At 27.9% G+C, this 21086-nt stretch overlaps 1 protein-coding gene across 1 annotated transcript in view; it reads right to left on the bottom strand.

Moving 5' to 3' along the window:
- Window positions 1–607: 607 nt before the first annotated feature.
- The window catches only part of LOC145843180 (chondroitin sulfate proteoglycan 4-like), a 30485-nt gene continuing 10006 nt past the window's right edge, over window positions 608–21086 (bottom strand). The window contains exons 13-43 of the mRNA XM_082950641.1: window positions 20542–20708; window positions 19962–20071; window positions 19392–19628; window positions 18835–19042; window positions 18497–18598; window positions 18040–18137; window positions 17641–17777; window positions 16596–16783; window positions 16139–16256; window positions 15608–15758; window positions 15081–15285; window positions 14035–14275; window positions 13492–13678; window positions 12945–13164; window positions 12340–12465; window positions 10457–10655; window positions 10088–10206; window positions 9838–9964; window positions 9381–9451; window positions 8219–8375; window positions 7480–7588; window positions 7082–7250; window positions 6403–6540; window positions 5425–5626; window positions 5027–5106; window positions 4602–4778; window positions 3761–3944; window positions 3164–3304; window positions 2356–2586; window positions 1922–2028; window positions 608–1697 (exon numbers count right to left, since the gene is read on the bottom strand). Of these exons, the coding sequence (XP_082806767.1) occupies window positions 1152–1697; window positions 1922–2028; window positions 2356–2586; window positions 3164–3304; window positions 3761–3944; window positions 4602–4778; window positions 5027–5106; window positions 5425–5626; window positions 6403–6540; window positions 7082–7250; window positions 7480–7588; window positions 8219–8375; window positions 9381–9451; window positions 9838–9964; window positions 10088–10206; window positions 10457–10655; window positions 12340–12465; window positions 12945–13164; window positions 13492–13678; window positions 14035–14275; window positions 15081–15285; window positions 15608–15758; window positions 16139–16256; window positions 16596–16783; window positions 17641–17777; window positions 18040–18137; window positions 18497–18598; window positions 18835–19042; window positions 19392–19628; window positions 19962–20071; window positions 20542–20708 (5252 nt within the window). The 3' untranslated portion in view covers window positions 608–1151. The remainder of the gene's footprint in view (window positions 1698–1921; window positions 2029–2355; window positions 2587–3163; window positions 3305–3760; window positions 3945–4601; window positions 4779–5026; window positions 5107–5424; window positions 5627–6402; window positions 6541–7081; window positions 7251–7479; window positions 7589–8218; window positions 8376–9380; window positions 9452–9837; window positions 9965–10087; window positions 10207–10456; window positions 10656–12339; window positions 12466–12944; window positions 13165–13491; window positions 13679–14034; window positions 14276–15080; window positions 15286–15607; window positions 15759–16138; window positions 16257–16595; window positions 16784–17640; window positions 17778–18039; window positions 18138–18496; window positions 18599–18834; window positions 19043–19391; window positions 19629–19961; window positions 20072–20541; window positions 20709–21086) is intronic.

Below are 21086 nucleotides of genomic sequence, written 5' to 3'. Positions count from 1 at the left end.
TTACTTAAGCTCACAATTGTTTCTGAACTACTGTGGCGGCAACAATTTATCTTAAAGATAAAATAAATTTAATTTTTTTTAAGCTTTGTTTACAGCTGTTAGAGATATTAAAGAAAAGTTCTTTTTGTAACACTCAAGTTACTTTAAGACATGTAACTACTATTTTTTCACTGTTTTAAAATCTCTGAAACAAACAGAATTTAATTTTTTTAACTTAACTAATTTAGTTAAAGTTTTGTCACAAACAGATAAATATTTCTTAACACTAAATAAATGTGTACTTTGAATTTCCTTTTGCAAACCAAACACATTTAAATTTGTATAATTTTAGTTAATATTATATTAGTTGTCATCATGAAAGTCATATTAGCTAAAAAAAAATGTTTTACGCAACATGAACAATTTAACTAATCAAATTAAATTTGTAAATAAAAGTTAAAATGCAAAAAATTTAACTACTACACTTATCTAATAAAAAATGTAAAGTTTATTTTCTATTAGCAAACCACAAGTATTAATACAAATTAAAAATGCTTGAAACAGTAAGTACAAAATTAATGAAAAATAAACACAAACATTATTTTTACTTACATTTTTGAAAATCCGTACTGAGGTAGTATTAGTAAAAGCTGGTGGCAGTAGAAATTTTAGTTAACTAGATAGATATCAAGCAGATAGACATTAAGAAATAATAAAAGAGGTAAAATCATGCTGAATGTGAAAAAAACTGAAGTTTACAAACTATCGTGACCTTATCCATTACATTAAGCACCTTAAAAAGTATGAAAATGAAATACTTCACTATAAAAAAACTTGATTTGCAGTATTTATGAAGCACCTTTAACTATAATAACTTAAATAAACTAAAGAAGTAGTTGTAATGTGTCATTATTCTAATTACTAAAAAACATTAATGAAATATTTACAGAAAAAATACAAATAATGAATAAAAACATGTCATGATTGATTTGTATAAACTATCAATATACAAAAATAAACGTTTTCTTACTTATTTTTACATCAAAGTGTACATAATTAGTAGATTTTAAAAGATTTAAGTATTGCAAAATATATAAAATGGAGTTGTGCTTTTTGAGTGCACACTTTCGAGTAAGTTAAAAATATCAATTTCATTACAAATAAATGCAAATTCAGATGTCGTAATGCGACAAAGTTCTTTTCTCATCCGTCAGCAAACCTTCTGTTACATCACCGTTCAAACTTTCCGCGTTCGTGACGTCATCGTAGTTCATGAGCTCGTCGTCAGAACTCTTCGGAATCGTGACGTCGCCGAGCAAGCTCCCGTTCGCTATGACGTCACCGAACGACGACGATTTCGATAACGATGACGCCACCGACCGGAAGTAGCCGTCTTCCATAGTGACGTCATCCTCGTAGAAGTGTTCGGGCAGCAGGGTCGGCGTCACCTTCACGTTGGGAACCGTCGGGCATTGCTCCGTTTCCCCGCACGCCCCCAAGCGGTGACTGCTCGTTGCCATGGTGACCTTGGCGATCTTGGTGGGGTCGCGGCTGGTCCACGGCCCAGTGCACGGCTCGAATTCTCCGGTGGCCGTGACGACGTCGTCATGGTGACGCTGCTTGCGCTTGAACATCAGAAGGATAATAGTTAAAAGTATTATGACGCAACAGCCGACGATGGTAGACCACATCACCAACAACGAGTCGTCATTTCCGGTCTGAAAAGTTAAATATTATTAATTTTTTGGTGCATAATTAATAAGGCCATCGTTTTTAAGTTTTTTTTTTTCAAAATAATTTAAAGTTTTACTTCGCACACGTAGTACAAAAGTATTAAGGGGTTGTAAAATACTAATCAATAACATTTCTAATCTGTTGTTTACTAACCTCTCCAAGATAAAAATTAAATTCAAAATTATCAAGCAGCTCAAATAAAACAAACCTTTTTCACTTCAACATACACAATGTTTCCCCTCTTCACAGAAGAGTTCGATACTGGTTCAACATAATTGTACTCTACTTCATCTGCTTCAGTTGTTGTGTCAACGCCTGGAAAATAAAAAGCTTACTAGTAGTCAAATTGAATAGTTTATATATTAATACCTTCCAACCTATATATATAATTATATGAACAAATAAAAAGTATTAACAATATCAACACATGATGAATTAAAAGTTAGTCTCTTTTGTTGAGTTGTGTTTTTACAAAACAACATAATACTTGAAAAAATTTTCAAACTAAGTTTAAATATTTTACTTATTAGTTTGTACCTGTAAGCTTTAAAAAAAATAACTGAACTAAAATAGTATTATAGATTTCTTTCTAAGCTTCACTGTACGAGTAACAGTACAATTTTAAAACACAAATTCACAAACTTTCATATGGTATAGTTGTTGTAAACAAAACTTTTTCGATTTCGTTAGGAAGTATCCTCAAGCCAACTTCCAATAACGCGGTTTGATACTGCTGCTTTGGTGAAAACACTTTTAACGAAATTGTTTTTTTCAACGTAACATTACTTGTGGTGTTGTGTTCGGCTTTTATGTGAACTTGTCCATTTTCGATTTGGTTGTAACTGAAAACAGTTGCATTTAGTTCCGTTTCGTCTGTTGAAGAATTAAAATTGATACTAACTGCTCACTGTAGTAGTAGATTTTTTCTATGATCAACATAGTATTTGTTTTATTGTGATAGTAAATGAAAGCTAAAGCAGTTCACACTAATTTTTTAAATTAGTTATATTAATTTTGTGTTAAGTACAATTGAACAGCTTTTTAGCCTAGTTGTGTACTTAAAATACAAAAAAAAAGAATAAGTCAAAAAAAAGTAAAACTTTGTAATCTTATTTTTTCTGATTCACAACATTTTTTAACAAGTATAAATAAAACTGTTGTAATATAAAACAATAAAAAAGTTCTAATATAAATATTTTTCTTATATGTATATTGTTTTGTGTATCATGGGTAGATGTCAAATATGCACGAAGGGACACTTTTGTACGAAGGGTCGATTTTGCACGGAGACACTTTTGCACGGATTGAACTTTTTATTGTTAACTATTATTTTTTTACTCTCCTGCAAAAATGACCGTTCGTTCAAAAATGTCTTCGTTCGTATTTGACAGATTTTCGTATATAGTGTATATATTTTTTAAAACAGTTAGCATAACTATACAAAACTTACTTATTTTTGTAGTAAAACTTAAACCATTTTCATTCAGCACTTCAAAAGATGGTTCGTCAAAACCAATTGTTTTAAAATTTGAACCATTTAAAAAGTAACTTGATAGTTGAACCATCTCTTCGGCAATAAGTTCTAAAACTCCTGTGAATTTTTATTTTGAAATAACAATTTTAGTTAAAATATATATAAAAGCAATTTTTTAAATTTATTATTAAATACTTTTAATGCTTATCAGTCGATAACGATATTTTAATTATAAGTTGAACTAATTGAGCATATTTACACATCATTTACTAACTAATGAGGTTGAAATAGACCAAAAAGAAATAAAAAATTGACAAATTCAAATAAATAACCTCAGTTTTATTTGTTTATTGTAGGTTATTTTCGCAACTACAAATAAAAATTATAAGTTTAAATGAAAAATTAAAAACTTAATTAAATCCAAAAATAGATTGCAATGAAGCTTTGTTACAGAGTTAAGGCAAGTTTAACACCTATTTGGTTTAGAATCAACAAAAAATCAAAATAAAAAGATTAAAAAAACTACAAACTTTAAAACTGAAAAAAAAAAGTTTGTATAAAGTACAAGTAAACCTTTCACAGATAATCCGGGTTCAAAAACCACTTTGATTGTACTTATGTCTTCAATGTTGTAAGTGAAAAAATCATCTTTATACTCCAACTTCAGCACTGCAGTGTCTTCGAACTCGCAAGATTTGTTCATTGTGACGTAATAAACAACTCCGTTGATGACGTCTCTCGTCACAAATGAACTCACCTGAAAAAGTTTGAGTTTGTTTAAAAAACATGAAAAATATTATTACGTGAAAACTTTAGTTACAAACTTATGCATTTTATAAAATATTACAGACATAGGGCATTGAATCCTAAGGAGCTTGCAATAAATTTTAACAATACAAAACAGATGTTTTTATAATTATCAATACAAAACATTACATCTAGAGCTCTGTTCATGTTATAAAACAAATGCTTTAAAGCTGATTAAAAGACCTTTGATAAGAGAAAATTCTAAACTATTTTCATAAAAGACTTAAAATAAAAAAGGTTTTTTTTAAGAAAACAAGTGTAACTTTCAAACGTTGAGTTAACTTTATATTGGAGTACCTTTCTAGTTTTATCAAAAGAGTTTCATGTTTTGACTTAAAACTGTTTTTGGTTTACAATTTTATACCAATAATATTTACAATCAAAATAAGCAGCTTTTATATAGATGATTTTGTTAAACTTAATAACAAACTTTCCACGAATTAGAGCCAAATAACCAATAAGTAGACTTAAAAAACATTAGAAAAAATATTTTTTACCAGCTAAACATTATTTTTACTTTTTAAATCAAACTAATTTTCATCTACCAAAAATTTGCAAGTCATTAAAATACTTTACGCTTATCAATTAAAATCACGAGAAAAATTACTTTTTTGTTGTTGACTACGAAATTTCCGCACTCGAAATTTTTCACAACATGAAACTTGAGGCTTTCCGGGTTTCCGTTGGTACTCCAATCAATAAAATTAACATCAACCTTTTTCACAAAACTTCCCTGCTTCAACGCAATGTCATTGCAAATCAACTTCACAGTTAAGGGAATTATCTGTATTAAAGTATATAAACATAGCGCAATTTATTAAAGTAATATTGAAAATAACAAACTAGTTTTCAACTTTATTATACCAGTAATAGTTTCTAATAGAAAGGTTGAAGCTTGATCGAAAAACTTTTTATAAGTAAAAAAAATACAGTTTGAATATGTTTTTTTTGTGCCTAACAACAACTTAAAGTGTTATGTTTGAATAATTATTGAAAATAAACCGAATTTAGACATTTATCGAAACAGCAAACCTCAATAGACAAGAGTAAGTAGTTTGGAGAATTAAATCCATCAGAAACACTCAAATAAACAGAATCTTGTGTTACTGCACCTGTATGTTATAAATAGCGTGAAAAATAAGTATTTTAAAAGGCATTATCATAAACTAATCAAACTATGAAAAAAATGTTGCAAACAAACATATTAGCAAAACTTTTACCATTAGAAACAATTTGAAAAAGTTGAAAAAAAACACAATTATTTGAATAAAATTTTCATAATACTCAAAAGGATAACCAAAACTATTTAAAAAAAAAAGTGTGATTATAAATCTCAAATTGTTTTAAAATCAATTTATTTTTTGCTCAATTTGTAAGAATGCATAATACTCAAACATTAAAAATGCATATCTATTTAACACAAAACTGACCTCTTGTACTTTTATTCTGAACAAACGATACTTGACCATCATCGATTTGACTTTGTGTGAAATGAAGAGTTTTGTTGACGCCCAAGTAAAAGCTTCCGTGTTTACTCGACTGTATGACGTCATAGAATATCGAATCGTTCAGATCGTCGTCTTTCGAGTAGAGTGTTGAATTTTCAATTGGTACTAAAAAGCCGTCGACAATCTAAAAAAAAACATGTTTTTTTGCAAATTCAAATTTATCTTTAATACTTTGCTAAAAATTTAATACAAAACATTAATAATTTTCCAAATTATGTATATTTGTAGTAGCTTTAGTGGGAAACTTTTCGTAATTTTTCTTATTTAAAAAATAAGCAGGGTTTCCACTCGTTTCTTCAAAAATTTTTCCAGGTTTTCCAATTTTCTTTTACGTTTTTAAAAGTACACATTTTTGGGTCTATTTTAGTTTAAAGTTAAGTTTTATGTTAGAAATTGTGTTAAAAAGTTTAAAAACAATGAAAAGATACTGTAAAGCTACTTTAAACATGTGTTTTAGTAAAAAAAAATTTGATGGTGAAACAATTTATTTATTTATTTGATATATTTTTTGAGTCAAATCGAAATTTTACTGGAGAACATATCAAAATTGTTAAAATTCCAGGTTTTTTTAGTGTTTTTCGTTCAAAATTCCAGGTTTTTTTTTTTCAAAATTTCTCAATTCCAGGTTTTTATGCCTAAATTGTCAATTCCAGGTTTTTCCAGGGAAAGTGGCAACCCTGTATAAGTAAAGAATTAATAAACCAAAAAATACAATTAACAGATCGTCTTTAAAAATTTAATGATAACTAAAAGAAAAACTAAACACTATACTTTGCTTACTAGATGGGAGCAAAATTGATAATTAGTTGCTTAGTTCTATATATTTTCAAAAACTGTTCTATCTTTTAGCTGATTTTTATTTTAAAACACAAACAGATTACAAGATAACTTCAAACTAACTTTAATGCTTGGAGAAGTGGTTAATATCTGAGGTTTGTTATCATTAGTTGGATTTATTTCAATGTAAATTGTATCATTGGTCACAAACTCGATTTCTCCAGATAAGTCAACAATAAATACATCAAACTCAAAGCTATCCTGTAAAGTTTATTCAAGTTTTAATAAGTCTTTCTTTATAAATATTTAGAATGGCTTTTTTATTTGTACTTAAACATACTATAAAATACTTTATACAAAGTAGAAAAGAATACTTGCATCAATATAAATTAAATAATATCTTTTTTTTGGTTTATAACATCTTAAAAGTGAAATAAAATTCAATATGTGCATCAGATTAAGTAAAATCGTCAATAGAAATAGGTTAACACATACTTTTATATTACTTTAGAATGTAAGATTAACAATGTTCGGTATTAAACTTGTCTTCTTTCAACATTAAAAAAAACGCTTGTAGAACTATTCTTAAGATAAAATTAGCCGTGAGAATTGCATTACTATATAAACAAAATACATCAAGTTTAAAATAATGTCACGGGTTAAAAAAACTTCTTTTAAAAACCAATTTTAAGACATTAGTTATGAGAAAACAAAATTAATTCTTAGCAATAAGTAGCACTAGATTAACTTTTAATTTAACATTATAAACATTTTCAAACCAACAAAACACATGTTAACAAACTTGAAAGTTTTCAGTATCATCGTGCAGATACGAAACTAATCCGAGATCAATTTGTTTCTGCGAAAATAAAAATCCTTCCAAATAGTCGTTGAAGTTCCTGCTTCCGAGCTTTATTGACGTATCTTTTATTTGAAGTTTTCCATTCACGGGATAACTTGTTATGTTGAACCTAAAAAAAAGTTTAAAATAATTTGTAGAACTTTTATTAAATCCTATTCAGTTTGTCTAATAACGAGGACTAAAAAGCGTTATTTTCTATAATTAAAAAGCTGTTCTATTTTTCAAAAAATAGTTAGAAAACTTAAATTTAGCTTATAAAAAAGTGGTAGCATTACATATGATTTTAAAAAGAATATAATTAGATAACTTTCAATAATATAATAATACAATTAACTAACAGAACATGAGAATAATGTCGCTTGCTAAGGGCAACTTTCTTTAGTAAATTGCTGGCATCCAAATTCAAATTTGTTATTATAAACAATGAACCCTCGTCAACTGTTATATCTGAAATAATAATTGGGTAAAAAAACTTTGTAACTATGTGGATATAGACAAGAATTTTTATACTTAAGTATACTACTTCACTATGAAGTTAAATAAACTAATTTAATGATAGTTTATTAGCGCAAAATCTTTTTAAAGAGAGAATAAAAAGTAATTTGTTGTACAAACTTTGAACAGCAAAAGGCTTCTAGCTGGGTATAAGATACGTAGTTAAACATATTTAACTATTATTTTAGCACTAGTTAAGGTTTTTTAAGGAAATAAAACAAGTTAAAATATCGTAGACACTAGTTAAAGAAATTTTAAATCTCAGAAAAGTATAAAACTCTTGCAAATTTGTACACAAAAAAAGAAATTATGAAATTTTTTTTATTATTGAAAAAAAAGAATTTTGTTAATTTTATATTTTATTGACCTTCAGAACTAAATATTAAGAAAACATAACTATTGCTTTAAAACACTGGATACATATTTTGCATGTCTGAAACAAATACTAAATTTTTGAATTATAAAACCTATTAAAAAAAAAAAACTGTCATAAACTAGTTTAAGAATTTAAGACAATTCAAAATACTTATTTTGATAACACAAAAGAAAAAAAAAAAACAATAACAATACATAATTCATTACCGTAATTATTGAGTAAAGAGCTGGTCCTGCCACTAGTCAAGTAGTTGTCATAAGATATGTTGATTACCAGGCAAACATCCTCCATTGGATCAGCAGGCGAGCTTTCTAATGTCACGCACAACAAATCAGAAGCGCTCCATACGTCCATTTCCTCTACCTGTAAAATTTGCGTATTGTTGAGATTATTTATGTGTTTGTTTTATGATTCAAATAAAGTTAAATACATGAAAAAAGAACTTTTACGAATGTATGATTAGATGAAACTATATTAGACTGTATTTATTGAACGTTTATTGTATTTAATCTCTATACACTCATTATTTAAACTTGAAAAAGGTATGTTATGTTGGGAATGATTTTTGTGTTTGTTTTATGAAATTATTTAATAATTCTTTTACTGTGTCCAGTTTATGACAATATGAATGTATAAGTAATTAGATGAAACTTAATAACAATATTAAGTAACATAATATTTATTGTATTAAAAATTCGGTAAAATAACTACTTCATCTACCTGATATCTAAATATATAGCTGACACTATTACAAAATTTTGTGTCTGTTTTATGATATTCAAAAAAAAAATAACTTACAAAAACTATAACAATACATCATTACAATACAATATGGTAATAAAAATTATTGGATAAAACTTTAATACACTACATAAATATATGTATGTAATTAAACTTTATATCTCTATAACTTTAATTTCTCTTTATGAGAGGCATGCATTTTATTTATCTAAAACTAATATGATTGAAATTTATTTGCCTAACTATTTTTAAAGTAATTGAAAAAAAAAACTTTATAGATTGTGACAGCATTAAAAACATAATATTTAGATAAGCTTTACTTCAGACATATATAAGTGAAGTTTGCTATGAAAATTGTTTAACTTTATAATCTGTATTTATGTTATGGTAGTCAAATCACATTTTATATTTAATAAAATATTAAGGTTGTTCTTATTTGCTCTGTAATGTTTAAATATAATTTTATTTTAGCCTAGTACAATACAAAAATTTAAGTAATTAGATGAAATAAAACAATACAAAAACCATCAAACATCGATGTACATAAAATTAGTTGAACATTTTAGATATTTTAGATAATAGAAAAACAAATAAAAACTTGGAATAGATTAAATATCAAATACTTACCTGTTCATAAAATACAACACCATTCTTTACATCATCTAAGCTGAAGTAACTGTTCTTTTCTAGCGCCTTTTCTATTGTAAAAATACTCTTTTAACTCAAAATATTATAAACTAAATACATTTAACAACTTAAAAACTATTTAAAATTCTTTAAAATTTGAATATCTTCAAACCAAAACATAATCTATCTTTTTACCAAAAATATAGCTGTGAAAAATATATTAAAGTTTTTATTTGAAAAAGTTTTTAATGTAATTAAGATTATTTTGAACGAAGAAATCAGTTTAAGCAGTGTATACAGAATAAAGCTTGTAGTTTTTAACACAAGCTAAATATACAAAACAGTTAAGTTAGACTTTATGTTCTACAAACAACTGAACTACTTGAATAAAAACTTTGTTGTGCAAAATTAAAACATCATCTTACCAGCATGTAAAGGTTTGTTTAAACCAGCTTACCTTTGGTGAAAATAGTTCCGAATTCAGGGAGCTTTTCAACTTTGAACAAAACATTTCTGTACAGCTCATCATTGGTATCGACTATTAAATAATCCTCTGAAATTACTATAGTGTCCTCCGGAAATATCTAACATAAAAAACATTCATTTCATAGAACACCACATTAAAAAGCTACAGTAAAATTGATCTGAGCTACCTTTAAGTAAAAAACAAAATTGTTTTTTATAAAAAATATAAAACTTTTACCAACGTCCATAGGTAAAGTTTTTGCAGATATTTTCAGGGGGGTTGCGTTGACAATAAATATTTTTTTGTCGGAATAATTGATTCCATCGTTGGCTTGGAACTTCAAGCCTATTGAGCTTGCACCTATCAATAACATCTTTAATTTACTTCCAAAGCATTAAATAAAATCGCATTTTGTTATCTCAGTTTTGAAATAAACAACTTATTACCAAACAAAAAGCTAAAAAAGTATTAAGTTAGTTTTACATAAAAAAAAGGTATACTTGCAAAGTAAAATAATCAAATTAAAGTCAACGACTAATCTTTTGACTCAGACTATAATAATAAGAAACAAACTTAATAAAAACTTCAACAAATCATTTTTTCAACCCACCAGTGTGAACAAACACAACTTTTCCCTGGTCGACGTCTTGCTGGCTGAAGACAACAATTTCATCGTAGGGGCTTTCCCTCATGGCGAAGTGGCCGTGTTTGGAATGCTGAAACTCGAACACCACGTGCTCGGGCGGCGAATCGAGGTCGGTGGCCGAGAGGAGGATGTTGGAGACAGGCGTCACAGAGTTGCTCCATACCTGTTGTATTAAAAATATAATTATTACGGTTATTTTTGTTATTATGTTAGTATTTTTAAGTTGTTAAAATCAATACTATTAATACTATAATATTAGAAACAGGTGTCACAAAGTTGCTCCACACCTTAATTTATTTGAATTTTCTTTCTAAAAGCTGTGCACAAAACACTTTAACTTGTGCTAACATACGAAAATCCGGTTTATTTAACTTCTGCACGCCTGTGTTACTACCATTATGTGTTCGCAAAATGTTTACGGACTTGCATTCCCGTAACTCATTTTCATAATCGCCCACTAGAGGCAGCAATCAAAAAAAACGCCCCCTTTATCAACATCACCATCGTGCTCTTAGTTACCCAAATACTTTTACCAGCTGTTGTCCCTTGATGGACTGAAGCGCTAACTTTAAGAATAAATTTGACATTAATTTGTGAATGTATATGTTAAAGGTGTTTTGTTGTAAGAGTTGATTTTGCTTGCTTACAAGTATCTTATGTTAATAAAAGTAAATAACTGTACCATTTAGACGTGTTTTTAACAAAAAAAAAATGAAAGAAACACTGCAGCACGTAGATGCAGATTTATTTGTTTAAAAAAAGCTTTTTTTAAATAGCTTTCAAAACAAAACACAATTTTTAGTACATCATTTTCCAATTATAAATAAAATAACAGCTTTGTACTTAAAAAAAATATTGAACAAAAATGCTTGTTTGAAATTGTTTGAAAGGAGTTATTAGAACTGCTACATTTTTTAAATTGTTTGTTTTGTGTTATACATGTAAAGACAAGTGCTCTCAGAAAACTTATTTATTTATTTAGATGTTTGAAATTAGTACAATTGAGTTATTTCAACTTAGAAATTTTTCATGTTTTTTTTCTGTCAAGATTTTGCTTGAATTTTTTTCTCAAAAATCTGAACATGCATGCAACAGTGTGCAAAAAAAAAACAAATTGTTATGTGCTATAACAGCAGAAATTTAAATTGTGCGTTGCAAATTTGTTCTAAACATTTTCTAACCCATTTTTTACTCTGAAAATTTTAGTTTGGTTTGTGGTTGATTTGGTAACAACGTTTCGGAAAACTTCATTTTGCTTACTAAAATGGTATATAATGATAAAACTTTGTTTTGTTCGACCATAACTTAAATTACAGTACATTATATATCTATTGGTCAATAAAATAAGTTTGAATAACTTCATATCATTATTTTCGTTAGATGCACAAATTATAAAAAAAAAACTTTTTACTTTTGCGATTTAAGAACCCTTTCAGTCGTTTAAGTTTAGAATACTTTTTACTGTTGTTTTATTTTTTAGTTTAAAAGATAAAAATAACTTATATAACAAATTGTAAGAATTCAACACCTGCTTGTAATACTTAAAGTATTGTATTGAGAAACACCACATGTTTAATTTTAACAAACAAAATCTAAAAGTAAATCAAAATTATTTTTGTTAATTTTAAACCATAAAAAAACTTAAAAGATAATTTTAATTACAGGTTTTACTAACTAAGTGAGTTTATTGTAATTATTATTAAAAACTAACTAATAAACCGGTAGATAAACTGTTTAATAAACTAAACTGCTGAATCAATAACAATGACTCTTTACATACTATATCAAAACAAAATATAATTCATGTGCAGGTTTACACACTTTTAAATAACTTATCAAAAACTAACTAATAATCCGGTGTTGTTGGTGATTTCGGGGGGTTGGTCGTTTATGGGTTCTATTGTGACGTGTTGGGTTACAATCTTGCTTTTCCTCGTGCTTTCAATGTCGATTGCTCGCAATTCGTATGAATCCTTTAAATTTTCAAAAAATTATGTGTTTAAAAGGAAGCAATATTTATGTTTTTGTTAAACTTTTATAATCAATTTTATACCGAAATATAAATATATAACTAAAAAATTTAAAGAGCATCTAAAGAATTTTTTTTTTCTATACTATTCGGGATAGTTGTAATAGAACAATTACTTTAAAACAAACTTATCACTTATGAGATGTGTTGTGTTAAATTTTTTAAATAATATACAAAAGAAGAACACAAATGCAAACATTCATCGCTAGTTAGTTTTTAATTTTTATTTAGTTGTATGTTTTTAAATCAAAACTAAAGAACAACAATTCAACAATCTATCAAGCACATTAAAACATTTCACACTGCCGTCGTGAGCGTAATAAACAAACAAGTTCCAATTGCTTTTTTTTTTTAATGAAACAACTAAATCAAAAAAATAAAAATTGATAATTTTTTAACTATTTATTGATATAAAAATCTCACATGTAATGTCTCGCTGCCGTCGTGGGCGTAATACACGAACTGCTTGGCGGCCAGTTTCAGCGGGAACCTGGTCAGTATCCTCCCTGACGACTCGACAGCGCCGTGCAGCGGCCTCCGCACCACCTGTATTGTGACGTCACCGCTGTTTTCTTCCATTATGTCCAAAAGTGACGACACGAGCACCTTGGACCGGCCCTCGATCACCGTGAAGTTGGCCACCCTGTGGGTTAAACAAAATTTAAAAAGTGAAACTATTTAAATGAATATTTTTAGATTTCGTAACTCATAGTCTCAATACTATTAAATAAGAAAAAAACTTGAGTCTAGCCTGAGTTTGTTTTCGAAACTAAAAATAAAGCCTACTAAATGGTTTTTAAACTTCTTTAACTGTTCATTTGGTTGTATTGCACAATTTTTTCTAATGAATTAAAGCGTTTTTATTGATCAACCTGTGGCACTCAAAATTAAATTCATTTCAAAAATAAGTTTGTTTAAAGATAACTTTGTATATGATAGAACACTAGTTCAGGTACATTTGTTCTACTACCTCAACGGTATCAGTGTGGGAACTATTTTGATCGGAACCGTCACGTTGCTCAGGGTGGCGCCAATTTTTCTCACTGTGACGTCACAAACAAACTTGTCGCTCAACAGCATCTGGTCGCTGTTGGAAGAAATGTTGATGTTTTGGTGGTACCTCAGCCTCCCTTCGTTTATATCGAACTGAGTGAAGTCTGAAAGAATTTATATTATTAAACATTTTAATTTTTTCTTTTTGAATTTTTATTTTAATAGATAAGATTGTGCACAAATAAAAGTCCCAGAAATTAAATTATTTGTACATTAAAAGGCTTGGCGATATCTTATACGGCACAGCCATAGATCATAAAAAATAAAATATAATGATAGTCACTTAACTATAAATAAACATTTAGAATTAACCATTGGTTTGTGTAAACAAAAAAACAAGTATTTTATTTACACAAACTAGTCAGAAAGAGTTTGCAGCCTTGGATTTATCATAACTGTTTTTTTTTTAATTTTAACTATACACACTAAAAAAACTTTCAGACTTATTCCAGCAACGAACCGTGCAAATCTCCGTTGTCGTCGACGTTCGTCACCCCCTCATCATCACCAACCTCCAGCTGCAAATCGCCCATTTTCGGCCACTCCGTCACGTGGTACAGGATGTCACGTGACCTCGCCTCGTCGTGAACGACGCGCAGCTTCTGCTTGCTTATGACGTCATAGTCGTTCTGCTTCACGCGCAGTTTCGCGTTCGCCTTCAGCGTGGGCGGCTGCACCAGGTCCTTGACGGTGATTTCGATCTGAAAGTTGAAATTTTAATCTTAATATAGTATTACAGATACTTATTATTGATTATGGTTACTTTGTTCAACTCTTAAACTTAAAAAATGAGAAAAAATAATTACTAAGTAATCAAAAAACTTAGAATTATCCTAAATGGAGATTTCGATCTGAAAGTGGTAATTTTCTAAACACAACCGGTTGATTTATTTTAAGTTTAAATACTTGCTAAAATATGTTGTTTACTATACGCTTTGATGTTTTCAAAAAAAAACAATCAAGAATTAGTACTTCTACAGGGAAAAGAAATTCAATTTAAATTTATTTCACGCTAACATTCTACCAGTGCTAACGGTGACTTCGATCTAAAAGTGGCAGTTTTAGTTTCAGAATTAAATTGTTTAATTTTTTGAAATTTACTAAAAAATGATATTTATGAAAGCTTTGTTCGACACTTTAATAGAAAAATATTAAGAAAATTTCTACTGCATTATATAAAGAAAATCAGTAGATTTAGAAAATCAGTAAGACTACGAGCAAAGTGTAAATACTACCAAACTAAAACCCAAACTGCACTGCATATAGTTTTAACATAAAACGTATCATGGATTTAAAACTCGCTAACGGAAACACATTTTCAGATTTTAATTTATTCATTATATGCATACACTTTGTGTATTATATTTAAGCTAGTCACAAACTGGCACAAGTTCTTTCAAAGTTGCATCATAAGGAAACTTATACCTAAAAATATTGTGAAAAAAACGGCTAAAATGTGTATTCAAACCAACAAAATTTGCGTGAAAAACTTCAACAAAAACGCACAGAGTCGTTGTAAACGAGCGCTCCCACTGATACGGTGAAGTTGACGAAGTCTTTGTAATGAACGGAGTTCTTCCGCAGATGGCAGTAGAAGAGTTTTCCTTCGTCTACTTGCTGCTGCGTGAAGCGAACCACTTCCTTCTCTGTTGTGACGTCACACGCGTCCGCCGATGACACCAGCTTGCCAAGCAGCGGTGCACCGAACACTCTTCAATGTTAAAAGTTATTATTTTATCATTGATATTATTATTAGACATATATTATTTTATATTTATTTATTGTTATTAGGTATACATTAAATAAACAATTTTTTATGCAAAATTTATATTATTCAATGTTAAAATTTGTTATTTTTAGGCTAAAATACACATCAAACAAAAAAATTCTGTGAAAAATTAAAATTTTTAGAGTAGTCTGCAGGTGATACTTTTAATATTTTAAGAAAAAAAAAAAGATTTTTTTTTTCTCAACATTCATAGCAAAAAATAATAAAAAAACTTAAAAATCTCTGAATAGTAATAAAGTCTTACTTGTAATGTATGTTATTGGGATCACCGTCCAGATTCGACTGATATTCAACAATATTCGAATCTATCAATGCCGATTCGCCTCTCAGCAACAAAACTACTGATTTTGTTGCTGGTACCAAGTAAGGGTCTGAAGCTTGAACAACAAATAATCCTGTGTGTCATACAAAAATTATAATTAAAACATTACAAGTAAGTTAAATTAAATAAATTTCAAGTAATTCAAATGAGTTTCTAAACGAATTTTAAGAACAAATAGTAACAGTATTTTACATTTTGAAAATATATTTTTAAATAAAAATGTAACATAATTTTTTTTATGCTTAAAATTTTTCTTATAATTTTTAAGTACATTAAACACTTTAAAAGTAAAGTAAAAATATTTAATAATGAAATAAAAATATTAAAATCTAATGCAATCAAACTGTGTACAATAAGCAATTAAATACAATATACGTAAGCCTAACATTAATGCTTGACCACATAATGTTTACAAAACATCAAAGTCTGCAATAAATAAAAAAATCAGTTTACCTGGAACTCCCGTGGGTCCTCCATCTCCGACCATGAACACAAACTTTCCCCTCGACCCACCTTTGTGACGAAACAAAACAATGTTGTTTGTGACGTCATTGAACGTGAACTCGTACATCTGTGACATTTACTCTAACGTTGCTAACACGCATCATAAAAACTTTTAAAATAGCTTAAATTAAAATTAATTGAAAAAAATACTACATATTCAAGTATAATATAGTACACTCAAAATAAATTAAGATCATAAAATTTAACAATAATACCTTTTCATCAAAAAAGCATATTTTTTAAAAGGTATATTTCTTTTTAATAAAACACATTGTTTTTTTTTTCATTTAATTAAATCAACAAAATCCTTGTCATTCGAGGTTATTTCGAGAATGATAAGCATATCAAATTTTATTTAATTTGAAACCTTTTATTTACAAAAATTTCTACAAATAACAACAAAAACCTTCTTATTCGAGGTTGCGTTGTAAATTTCCCCGTTGATGACTCCGTGCCTCAGCACCGTCAGATTCGCGTCGTCATCAGTTACGTCATCGTCGTGGTACCACAGGTCGTGTGACGTAATAATGCGCTGGCCGTTCGTCACCACGTGAAACACTTTGTCCACCACGCGCCGCGGCAGGTTGTCGTTCACTGTGAGAGGATTTTATGACTATTGGTGAACATTTTTTGTACCTGATTTTTGACTTTGTTGGTTGTGTATCGTCATTATTGTTTATTTCGTTTTACGGCCGTTTTTTTTTGTTTTATGAACTGTGGTGGTTTATTTATATTTTTATGGTTGTTCGAGTATTGAGGGGTTAAACCGTTTTTGAATTACTTGCTTGTAAATGGCAAACAAGTTTGTTTTGATAATTTTTAAAGATATTTATAAACAGCTGACTAGTATAAAACCAGGTTTAAAGCTAGCTGGTTTAAAAGGTGTGTTTGTCCAAAAATGATTACTTTTTTTTTTACTAGCTTTATTTTGCGTTTACTTAATTTGTATCACAAAGTATAACTTTACAAAGTTGTTGTTGGGATAACTAAAAGCATTGAGGACCGAGTTGATTCTGCTTATAGATTCACTTAAACTTAAGCACTTATTGAGTCAGACCAGGACTTCTTAAGCTCATTTTCATAATCGATTCTTGGCGGAAATTAATAAAATTATTGCACGACCAAGAACCGAGACCAAAGAACTTAAACTTGAATCATTTAGAATGTAATTTGATGTAACTTTACATCAAACTATACTACATCTATATTATATTCATATATTTATAAGTTATTATGTTATAAAATCATATCGGTAATATTTAATACTTAACTAAAATGTTTGTATTATATATATATTTTAATAATTATAATTTATAATTTAATATTTTAAAATATACCTCAAAAAAATTATTAAAATTAAACAATAGGTTTCCGACACCAAGTTCAAGAGTACTACTATTTGACAAACTTAATAAATCTAAATACAACTTGAATAAAAAAAACCAAATAACCAAGCGTGATGTCGAAAGTGATGTTTGTTTTCGCCGACACACTCCTCAATTTTCCGACAACATCTGGTAACTGGCCGGATAAACGGGGTTTAACCGCAACTTCCACATAATCAATAGTATGCTCAGAATCGTCGTTGCTTTGAACATTTTTTATTAAATTAAACTTTAGAGAATCATAAATTTTATTTATTTTCAAAAGACAATAATATTCTGTACAGGACAATTAGTAACTCCTAGTAATTTTAAACAAAATACTTTACATAAAACTTGACATCTAGTAGTATTATGCATATATTTAATTTAACACATATATCTAGTATCTTATAAAAAAATTTTTGTTAAAATTGCATCAGAGTTAAGTAATTTAGAAAATATTTATTTTAAATGCTTACAACTAACTTGTAGAAAACGTTTTTGTTAATTAAGTCTCTTGTAGTGAATGAAGTTATGTTTTTGCTGTTAATCGTCAAGTAGCCATGAAGAGGACCTTTTACTATCTGAATAAATAAACAAGCATTTTAATTTAATTTAAAAAATAAAATTAGTTACGGATTTTAATTTTTTTATTTTACCAATATTCTCAAATATTTTTTTAAGCAAGTTGGTGTATAGTTGTGATGATACTTTATTAGTAATAAACAAATTTTACTAAACAATAATATCAATTATCTATACTTCACATGTAAAGGACCTTTTACAGTCTTGATAAATATAAAACTACTTTAATTTAATATTCAAACACTTAATCTTCTAATAAGGTTTAAAGTTTAATATTCATACTTTAAATTAGTTTTATTTCTGAAACAAATTAGCATATGAACACATTTTTCAGCAAACGACACAAAAATAAACGAACTTCAAAATCAAACTCATTCACTAAACCGTTTTCTACAGACAAACTTTCTTCTTCTATTGTGACTTCCGACCCTTCTACTACTTGGATGTTTTTGTTTGATATCTATTGAAAATTTTAAATAACATTCAAACAAGAAGCATAGTAATTTTAGTTTAATTAATAATAAGTCTTAAGAAAATAATAGTTTTGCTTCACTTTACAAAAAAATAATACCAAAAACATATTATTTCAAAAGTTTTTAGTTTAGTTTAGAAAACATACATTGATAATTTTAGTCCATTTCAAAAATAAAATTTTATAGCATTAATCAAACATATTTCATAAGATAAATTTCAAACTTTAATGAATGTTGAGTTTCTGATGAATGTAATTTTGAACTGCCCAGCTTCTGAATGATATTTTCCGTCAACAACGGCTTGCAGCGTGGCTTCCTCAACTGTTCGTTCCTGCGAGCTGTAATTATCCCTGAACTCGACAAATATTCCTCCGCTGTTGATTTCGTCCAATCGCATCGTTTGGTTGGTGAACAGTTCTTGTTCGGTTTTTCTGAAAAAAAAGTTTATTTTTATTGCTCTTAAAAAATAAATTCAGTTTTTCTGAAAAAAAGTGTTATTTCAGTTGTTATTAAAAAGTGTTGTTTTATTTATTATAAAATACTGTTATTTTAGTAGTTTTCAAAAAGTTTTGTTTTAGTTATTTACGCCACTTTTACATTTCAAATCAAACTGAATAATTAAGTTTTAAACAATTTTTACATGTTACTAAAAGTTGGTATGTACAAAACAACCTAGTTATTACTGAGCAGGTTAAAAGTTGAATATTAATAAGGAGCAGGCAAACGATTAGCTATTTGTAGCAAAATAAATAAGTGTAAAAAATTTTAAGCATAACTCACAAGTTGACAAAACGAAAGTTCTCAGCATTTTCGACGACTTTAATTTGGATTCTTTGATGTTTTAAATTTGATTGGAAATTGCAAGTTACTCTGATAAACTCAGAAAAGTTTGCCTGGTAGTTGGGTTCTCTTATGACCAAGTTGTCTACTTCCATCGAAGTTACAACTTTCAAAATTTTTACATTTATTGAGTGCACTTGGGTAGATAAATCATAGAAAGAAGCCTTGAACTGGAAACTAAAATTAATAAAAAGATTATTATATAATCAAGTTTATAACATAATTTATTCAACACATTTATAGAGCAACTTGTTTTTATTAAGTTTTATTTGATTAACTAATATCATTTATAAAATAACTGAAAACTATTATTCATAGAACATAATTTAAAACGTGGAAAGCTATCATATTTTTCTAACTTCGACTAAATGCAAATTTAGATAACTTACAACTTTTTTGAAGTTTACTAAAAAAACTTTTTTAGAAAAAAACATGAGGTAGTAAAAATGTTGAAATTTTTATTTTCTAAGGGACACTCCTTTTTACATGTAAACAATAATTACAACTAACCTATCATTTTCGCTTGATTCTGAATGCTTGTATCTGACGAGCGAATTATTCAAGTCACTCATGCGAAACGATTCGCTTCCCAGCCACAAACCGTTGTTTACATCGAATTTCTGCGAGAATATTTTAGTGTACAAACTTCACTTTTTATAAACTAGCGTTAAGTTGCTTAATCTTTTTATGAAATACTTGAGAATTGTTTCAAAATGGAAAAACTTATTTACAAACAATAAATAAAAAACAAGACCTTGACAAAGGTAAAAAAAATAATATTTTTTGCAAAACATAAATGTTGATCAAAATTAATACTTACAACTAATTATTTAACACCTTTCTAATTGAAAAACATATAAATAAAAAATTATAAATTGCTTGCTGAACAGACAATAACAAAAATTTGCTAAGTACTTAATAGATTCTATAGCTGATCAAAAAATCAATTACTTTGCAAATGGTTGTCATTGTTATATTCCAACGAATTTGTTTCGTTTGGAACACTATTGACAAACATTATCAGCTAATAATAATATTATTTATTTTTTATTGAAAAAGCAGGTATTTTAGAAGTTACAAAAATTCTTACCTCAATGACACCTTTAGTTGGGGCTGATTCAACGTGTATTTCAACGTCTTGGTAGTTTAAACTGATAGGAAAGGTCACATTTTCCGAAATGCCATGGACTTCAATGTTCTTTGTCGTCAATAACACTTCGCTTTTTTCGTACGTTGATATACCAAAGTTCTTAGAAACTGTGGAAATTAGATAGTTTTTAATATTAAAATAATGAAATTAAAGGGAATTATTATGTTATTTTTTTGTTTAAAAGTACTAAATATTTTTTAAATTGAAATTACACACCACACAAAACAATTTAAAGTGAAAAATGTTAATCTTTAGCTAAAAGCAATTTAATTTTTAGTAAACTTAAATAGTACACACTTTCTTTTGATTTGTGATAGTAATGTGCTTTAATCTTCATAAAAACTAAATCAAATGCAAAAAAAATGTCATAGAAAAACGTTAATACTTAAGCAAGCTTTACATATAAATTAATTTTTAATCAACTTAAGCCAAATGAAAACAAAAAAATAAGGAAAATGGTAAACAAACAAACTATTTCTCAACAG

This window comes from Thalia democratica, chromosome 8 (genome assembly GCF_965202585.1).
Source record: "Thalia democratica chromosome 8, ktThaDemo2.hap1.1, whole genome shotgun sequence".
In the NCBI taxonomy this organism is placed as follows: Eukaryota; Metazoa; Chordata; class Thaliacea; order Salpida; family Salpidae; genus Thalia; species Thalia democratica.
This window is presented reverse-complemented; position numbering and strand designations above follow the sequence as displayed.